This window comes from Priapulus caudatus, unplaced genomic scaffold (genome assembly GCF_000485595.1).
Source record: "Priapulus caudatus unplaced genomic scaffold, Priapulus_caudatus-5.0.1 Scaffold1785, whole genome shotgun sequence".
Taxonomy (NCBI): domain Eukaryota; kingdom Metazoa; phylum Priapulida; class Priapulimorpha; order Priapulimorphida; family Priapulidae; genus Priapulus; species Priapulus caudatus.
Window position 1 is genome coordinate 45,105 of NW_014578846.1, and position 8,400 is coordinate 53,504.

At 50.7% G+C, this 8,400-nt stretch overlaps 1 protein-coding gene across 1 annotated transcript; it reads left to right on the plus strand.

Annotated features, from left to right (window-relative positions):
- The first annotated feature begins 1,021 nt into the window (after window positions 1–1,021).
- Window positions 1,022–2,496, plus strand: LOC106817594. The gene is made up of 2 exons (XM_014822275.1): window positions 1,022–1,483; window positions 1,555–2,496. The coding sequence occupies exons 1-2, from the start codon at window positions 1,022–1,024 to the stop codon at window positions 2,494–2,496; spliced, it is 1,404 nt and encodes a 467-aa protein (XP_014677761.1).
- Window positions 2,497–8,400: the final 5,904 nt, after the last annotated feature.

An 8,400-nucleotide genomic window follows, 5' to 3' on the forward strand; every position in this document is an offset into this window, starting at 1 on the left:
GATCACGGTAATGGGCCGAACCTGGCTGAGGTTCCAGATCCCCAGGGGACTGACGATACGGAAGTCGGACAGCCACCACCGAGATAAAGTTGCCCGGTGCTGTAGGCGGGAATCCAGAGCCCGACGGTAAACGGAAGCAGGTGTTAACAGAAAAAAGGTAGAGTATTTCAAGGAAGTGAAGTTGGCCAATCGTAATACCTGCAGCACAGCACTAGAAAGGCTGTGCACTGGAGTACGCGAGCTAATGCAAGGACAGACTGAACCCGCAGTCGAGATCCCACACATGCGCGAACTGTATGGGGCATGGCACCAGGCTTATGAGAGGCTCCTGGTCGCTCACCAAGAATACCAGAAGTTGCTCACTTTCGATGAGCGACGGCTGGATGACGACCATCACCACAAGGAGAGAAACCTATATTATAGGGCCTGTAAGCAAAAAGTTGAGCAGTGGTTTGGGCTACACGATACAGTGGTTCTACACACGGAAGAGGATAGACGGTCTCGCGTGTCTAGATCTAAGCATTCATCAAGGACTTCATCGGCTGGCAGTAACCTATTCATGGCCAGGATGAAGGAAGATCAGCGACGGGCAGAACTCAAGGCCCGAGCAGCAGCCTTTCAGGAACAGGCGGAGCTTGAGCAGGCCAAGTTGGCGCTCAGGCTCAAGGAGGAGAAACCCAGGATAAGGACAGAGTTAAACGTCAGTGACGCTAGGGTGAGAGATATAGAGGAGATGGAAATGAACGAGCGTGGTGACTTTAAACCTGACCACCTTAGCAACAACGTTAATGTTATGCCTACCCTCAAGGAGACGGCCGCAGCTAGGACTGCTCACTTCGTGGCCAACAGTGGTCAACACGCCATAACTCGAATACAGGCTCAGACAGCACCTGTTGTAGTCCAGCCTCACCAGACACTATCTCCAGACGCTCAGCCATACGTCCCAGCACAGGACCTGGGTTCCATCACCAAGGAACTTAGGAAACCACAGATAGAACTTTAGAAGTTCGGAGGAGACCCGATGGAATATCCACGTTTCCTTCGTCAGTTCAAGACGAGAATAGTTGCGTACACAGACTCTGAAGACGAGAGACTTAGCTACTTGGAACAGTACACCACTGCGGACGCTCACAATATAGTAAAAGGGTACTCACACCTAGAGAGTACGGTAGGTTATAAAGCCACCATGGACGAATTGAAGACTAGATATGGCGACACGGAAGTCGTTGCAGCAGCCTACATAAAGAGGGCGTTAGACTGGCCAGTCATAAAGCCGGACAACGCTAAGGCCCTGGATGACTTTGCAGTGTTTTTGATGGAGTGTCAACACGCGGTGGGTAGTATTCAAGCCGGCCAAGTGCTGGAGTATGCTGACCATATACGGCAGCTTCTCAAGAAGCTCCCCTTCTATCTGCACGATAGGTGGAAGACCACCGTTCAGAGAACAAAAAGCTCCGAGCGCGTTGTTCAGTTCAAGCACTTGGTAGACTTCGTCCGTGGGGAAGCTAAAAAAAGCCACGAACCCTCTATACGGGAGGGACGTTCTGTCTGCAGAAAACGGAAAGACAGCCGCAAAGCACCGGTGGAAAACAGTTTTATAGTAAGGCCAAGGGCGGCATGCGTAGCCTGGCTAGCAGCGCCGAGAATGGTGGTTCTGACCGCCCCACTCAGGGGTCGACAGAGACCAACTGGGGGAGAGCAAAGAAATTTGCCTTTGAAGCTCCATGCGGATTCTGCAAGGATGCTAACCATGCCATGAATCAGTGCAAGAAATTTATAGCTAACGGGAGATCAGAGTTCGTCAAGGCAAATAGACTCTGTTTCGGCTGTTTGAAGCTGGGACACAGGAAACGAGAATATAGAGGACGAGAGGCCTGTAAGAAGTGCGGAGACAAGCATTCCACTTTATTACACGACGAGCGTCGAGTAAGGCCACCATCGCAGCCACAAGGTAAAACTAGCAACACCTGGGCTACCGTCACAGCCAACGAGGCACTGTGTTCTATGGGAGCCGGAGACGCCGGAGAGTGTACAATGGCCATTGTACCAGTCTTGGTCCGAACTCAGAACAACACCACTGTGGAGACATATGCTTTTCTTGACACTGGCAGTAATGTCAGTTTCTGCACCGACAAGCTCGCAAGGCAGTTGGGCGTAACAGGACAAAAAAGGACAATTATCCTCGACACCATAGGAACGCCACACTGCATGACAACTCGCCGGATTAGTGATCTTGAGATTAGTGACTTGGACGGCAGTGACCATGTTCGCTTGCTGCCACTTTATACCAAGAAGAGGATTCCGGTGACACAGCGACACATTCCAACCCAGCACGATATTGAGAGATGGGACCATCTACAAGGAATCACGTTACCCACGTTAGATGCAGATATCGGTCTGCCGATAGGGAACAACGTGCCGGACGCTTACACCCCTCAGTTAATCCAGACAGGACCTCGTGGTAGTCCTTATGCAGCTAAGACTGTATTAGGCTAGATCCTGTGGAAAGTGATAAGAGACCAAGACCGTGTACAAGGACAGTCGGCCACGACCGCTAGGGTGGAGATGATGGCTGTGGAGGCACTTGAGCAGAACAGAAAATTGGAACGTCTCGTCAGAAACGCGATCGACATGGACTTCCCTGAACGTGGTGTCGACTCCAAGAGAGAATCTTCAGTGGAGGATAAACAGTTCAAGGTGATAGCGAAGCAGTCGATGGAACGTAAAGATGGGCACTACCACTTGGATCTCCCTTTCCGCAGCAGAGGTCAGGCTACTTGACAATCGCGGCCAAGCCTTGAATCGCACGTTATCACTGCGCAGGAAGCTGGTGAAAAACCCGGACTTTCACAGACTATTCGAGCTACATGAGTAACCTCATTGAGAAGGGTTATGTCGAGAGGGTTCAGGCTGAACCTCACGACCCTGGACGCGAGGGGACAACATGGTATATCCCACATCACGGTATATACAACCCAAGCAAGCCTGGGAAAATCCTCCTGGTTTTCGACTGTTCCGCCAAGGTGATGGGGCTATCCTTGAATGACACACTGATCCCAGGACCGAGTGGTATCCTGACCAACACCATTGTGGCAGTGTTGTTGCGTTTCCGTCAACAGCCAATTGGCATAATGGGAGACATAGAAGGAATGTTCAATCAAGTAGGAGTCAGTGAGTGGCATAGAGACTGTCTGCGGTTCTTCTGGTACCCAGACGACGAGCTCTCCAGGGAGCCCTGCATCTACAGGATGAAGACGCATCCGTTCGGAGCGGTATCAAGCCCGGCCATAGCAGCTACCGCCTTACGGCAGTGTGCTCTAGATAGTAAGGACGACTTTCCAAAGACTGTGATCGACACCATCTTTAACAGCTTCTATGTGGATGATCTGCTGAAATCCATGAAGGAGGAAACGACTGCAGTGGAGCTGAGAAAGGACATCACATCTGTTTGCAGTCATGGAGGCTTCCGGCTACACAAATGGGTCACCAACAGTAAGTCTGTCGCAGATTCGATTCCACCATCTGAAAGAGCTAGCCCAAAGCCTGTGGTCATCGGCAGTGATCATAGTACTCAACAGGCTGAACGTGCCTTGGGAATCTACTGGGACACGGTGGGAGACACCTTCGGCTTCAAGTTATGCATATGTGAGAAAGACGCCACTAGGCAGGGAATTCTCTTGGTGATAAAAAGCGTCTTCAACCCACTTGGGCTGGCCGGACCGTTCCTCTTACCTGCCAGAGTGTTGCTCCAGTCAAAAAGGGCTGCCCCAAGATGAAGAAATCGACGAGGAAAAAAAGAAGCAGTGGTATCGCTGGTTAACCGAGATCCAGCAGTTGGAGCACATCTCGGTACCGAGGAGCCTGCGGTCTGAGACATTTGCAGTAATCGATTTTTGCCAGCTTCACGCATTCGCTGACGCATCAGACCAGGGATACGGGATCGCAGTCTTCGTGCGTCTGCAGAGCACCGAGGGTCAGGTGCACTGCTCGTTGCTGTTTGGAAAGTCGAGAGTTGCTCCACTCAAGAAGGTAACCACACCAAGAATGGAACTCACAGCGGCCAGCGTTGCTGTGAAATTCGTCGCCATGATAACCGAGGACATGGAGTACAACTTCGATAGAACTGTGTATTTGACTGATAGCGTCTCGGTGCTAAGCTACATAGCTAACCGAACAAGTCGTTTTCACACGTTTGTGGCCAATCGGGTCGCCACAATTCACCAGGGATCCACTCTAGATCAGTGGCGGTATGTCCCCACCCAAGACAACCCAGCAGACATAGCATCCAGAGGGATACTTCCTAGGGATAAGGCTAGAGTAGAACGGTGGTTGAAGGGACCAGGCTTTCTATGGGAGCCGGAGACGGAGTGGCCCAGGGTTCCCTTCCTAATGGAGCTGCCAGTAGGAGATCCTGAGGTCAGGAAGACGCATGCTGCTCTAGTCACACCCGATGAGGGCCCCGGTGTTGGTAGCTGTCCTGCAGTGGACGAGCTCTTGGACAGACACCTCAGCTTGGCTGCCACTGCTAAGGAAAGGTATGAGACTGTACATGTAGACGAAATGTTTGCAAGATTCTCAAAATGGATGCAGCTGAAGAAAGCAGTCGCATGGATAATCCGAGCACAAAGAAGCTTCAGAAGCCGCCATCTTCCTGGTGGAGACCTGGTCGCCATTCCTGTGAAGGAGTCACCGATACTTACCCCAGAAGAGTTGGAGCAGGAGTTGGAACTAGCGGTAGAGAGGTATCTACAGGACAAGCACTTCCCAGACAGTGGTAAGCGCCTTGGGTCGATACAGCGTCTAGATCCGTTCAGAGACGAAGCCGGATTGCTGCGTGTTGGAGGATAACTCAGCCGGGCCGAACTTCCTGTCGAAGTGAAGCACCCTCTACTGCTACCCGAGGACTCGCCAGTGACCAGACTTGTGGTGACTTTGGACCCTTTAGCGTTAAGATAAGGAGAAGTGTCTACAAGTGCTATGGAGTTATCTTCACTTGTTTTTCAAGCCGTGCTGTTCACATTGAGGTATCGGATAGCCTCACAATGGATTCGTGTGTTAACGCAGTACGACGTTTTGCTGCTAGGAGAGCAGTCCGGAAGTTGAGATCGGACAACGGTTCGAACCTGGTTGGCTCTTGCAAGGAAATGCAAGAGGAGATCGAAAGGTGGAACACACCCAAGATTGGTTGAACGTTACTACAGCAGGCAATCGAGTGGGAGTTAAACTGTCCCACTGCTTCACATCACGGTGGCGCATGGGAGCGTATGATCCGCTCTATTTGTAAGGCCCTTTATGGCGTTATGAAGGAGCAGGTGATCCGTCTAACTGACGAGGGGCTACACACCCTCTTCTGCGAGGTCGAGTCGATCCTGAATGGTAGACCTATCACGCGGGTTTCCGTTGACGAAGTGGATCCTCCCGCCTTAATTCCGAACCACTTGCTAAAGCTGTCGTCCGGCCAATCACTACCACCAGGTCTGTTTCTTAATGAGGACAACTACGTAAAATGAAGGTGGCGTCAGGTACAACACCTGGCTAACATGTTCTGGCGTCGATGGAGCACAGCATACTTGCAGCAGCTGCAGGAACGTCAGAAATGGCAAGAGGAACGTAATGTGAGTGTTGGCGACGTTGTGTTAGTAGCGGACAGTAGCATACCAAGGAACCGATGGCCTTTGGGTCGTGTTACCGAGGTTGTCGAGGGCAGCAAGGGACTAGTGCGCGTTGTTAGAGTACGAGTTGGCAATGCCACATATAAGCGCCCGATTACCAAGTTGTGTGTAATCCTGGAGGCGGACTAATCGGCTAGACGGTATGGACAGTCCGTTCGTCTTCCATTAGTTGGAGGAGCCCAGGATCAGAGACTAGAGTTATCTACTGTGGAGAAGGACTATACCCTGTTTCAAGTTCTAGGACACTTGGGTTTTTATGTTCTGTTTTCGGAGTTGAAAACAGTACAAGTTGGAGTTGTGTTTATTATGATGTTGTTATACATGTAGGTGGTAATTGTCATTGTCGGTTGACAATTAGGGAGCCGGTGTATCGGGAGTAGAACCTTACTTGGGCACACCCGGTAGGTCTGGGCTGCCCCGCCACCTGGTGTTAGGTAATGTAGTTATTTCCGCCATTGTTGTTGTTAAAACCACGCGGGACCATTTTTAGTTTCTACTTGTGAAAGTGTAGAATTTGCTACTTAGAGAGTTTGTCCCTGTACTAGAGGTAAGTATATGTATAGAACACATTGTGGTGAAGATGTTTGAGGAGTTTAGGCCGATTAGGCACCCGGCTAATTACTGTATAAGGACTTCTTCGTCCAATCTGTCAGAAACTTGGTGATGTGCCCTTCTGGTGTCTAGCTTGAGAACAAATTATTCAGTGTTTTCTTTAGCATTCGTTAGTGGCACTGTTTAGGCCCCGTCGAGTGGAGAAGTCATGTCCTGAGTTAGCTGTGGTATTGTTTAAAGACATTTCCATAGTTTTAGGCCCAGTTTGTGCAGTTGTAGGCGCATTTCCATGCCTGGCCACTGTAAAGTCAGTTCTCGTAGTTATCACCAGGTGGCTGCACCTTCCGGCATTTTACTGTTTGGGACTGTATGGATTCTTGTGATTTGAGAACGGATTTCCTGTTAGTAATTTTCGGTTTATACGTTTGTATTTCTAGTTTACGTGACCAAGAGAGAAGTGAACTAAATGTAAAGATGTGATCATGTCAGGGGCGGATCCAGAGGGGGGTCGAGGGGGTCTGGACCCCCCCCCTTTTACCACAAAAAATGGAAAAAAGCATACACACGCACGCACGCACACACGCACGCACGCACACACGCACACACACACACACACATTGTGTATTGTCTCTATAAAAAAATATTGTTTAGCGCTAGTTTTTCTGATAAAGATTTACTTATATATATGTAAATTCGTTCTAAAAACTTAGAAATGGGCAAAAGGTTAGAGGCTAGAGGGATCCGCAGGCGTCCGGGGGACCGGATCTGATAAATTTTTGCATTCTAGACATCAAAATTACTGCTCAGATGCTCTCAGAATGCACCAATTTTTTTAAAAAATCTTGGGGAGGTCCCCCAAACGGCAGCTTTTTAAACACCAAAAAAAAGTAAGCAGGAAAAAGTGCCCTTTAATTTTTCCTGGACACCCCTTTTCAAAAATCCTGGATCCGCCCCTGCATGTGATCCAAATAAAACTATCGTTTTGACTGGATTTGCATGACCGACTTCCTAAGTCTTTCTCGACGGGTGCCGTAACAGATGGCGAAGTCTGATATAACGTGTAGTCTCGTTTTAATTCATGTAAGCAAGCCACAAGTCTCGCATGGTGCGAGAACACGCGAGATGTACCTACACAAACAATAGACAATTAAGTAACCCAGTCCTGACATTTAGACTTTTTGCTACGTTTTTCAACAATACTGAGCTAGTGTAGCGAATTTTGTGTGCAATAGATGGCGCCACGCGACTGTTTGGCGTGCACACGCGTTAGCGTACGCTAGCCTAGCTAGCTAGCCAGGCGTTCCAAAAGGGGCGTGGCCTGTCACACTCATTGTGTCGCCAGCGAATGGTAGCGAGGTTTTGGAAGGAGCGTGTTTAGAACGTCTCTCTCTTTCTCTTGCGTAAAGGCAGCCGGTGAGGGAGGACGTGTTTTGTGTTTTGTCTTGCGTAAAGGCAGCAGGGGAGTGAGCTAGTACTAGTAGTGCTGATGTGAACGATCGACGTAAAGTGCCTGTGGAAAGAGGGAGCTACTGTAACTTGAGTGTACTACGTGTGTGCGCATCCGGTGGGTCAGCGGGCGACCTCTAGAGTGAGGATGGTGAGAGCACGCGTGTCCGGCCGAGCGTGCGGCGAGTACTGTAGGCATAAAATCGACCCCGTCCATTCGCATCTACGCTACATCTATCTCGCGCGTATTCTCTCATCGCCGTGCCACTACCTGCGAGCCTGGGTTGGGGACGTGACACCCCGCAGGTCGTAGAGGAAACCGAATTCGTCACAGTGTTGCCGTGACCACAGGATTAGTAGGCGCGGCGATGGAGACCACGCGGGAGAAGACCGGTCAAGGCGCCCCTTCGCTATCGCAGTGAATAAAACGAGCGCCCACCGGGGCGCGGTAGAAATACCAGGCGGTGTGTCCGCTAAGCAGAAACCGCTTGCCAGGCGGGATACAAACGAGCGGCCCAGCCGGGCGCGGTAGAAATACCAGGCCGGTGTGTCCGCTCAAGGCAGAAACCGCTTGCCAGGGCGGGATACAAAACGAGCGCCAGCGCGGCGCGTAGAAATACCAGCGTGTGGTCCGCTCAAGGAAGAAACCGCTTGCCGGGGCGGGATACAAACCACGAGCTGGGAGCATGGGCACGGGCTGGCGATTGATCACCGCTGCAACGAGCTGTGA

Bases quoted from the DNA above. Each gene is read 5' to 3' on its own strand.
- LOC106817594 (XM_014822275.1), top strand. From the start codon at position 1,022: ATGGAATATCCACGTTTCCTTCGTCAGTTCAAGACGAGAATAGTTGCG. The intron at 1,484-1,554 runs GTAGACTTCGTC...TTCTGTCTGCAG, and splicing joins TTGTTCAGTTCAAGCACTTG to AAAACGGAAAGACAGCCGCA.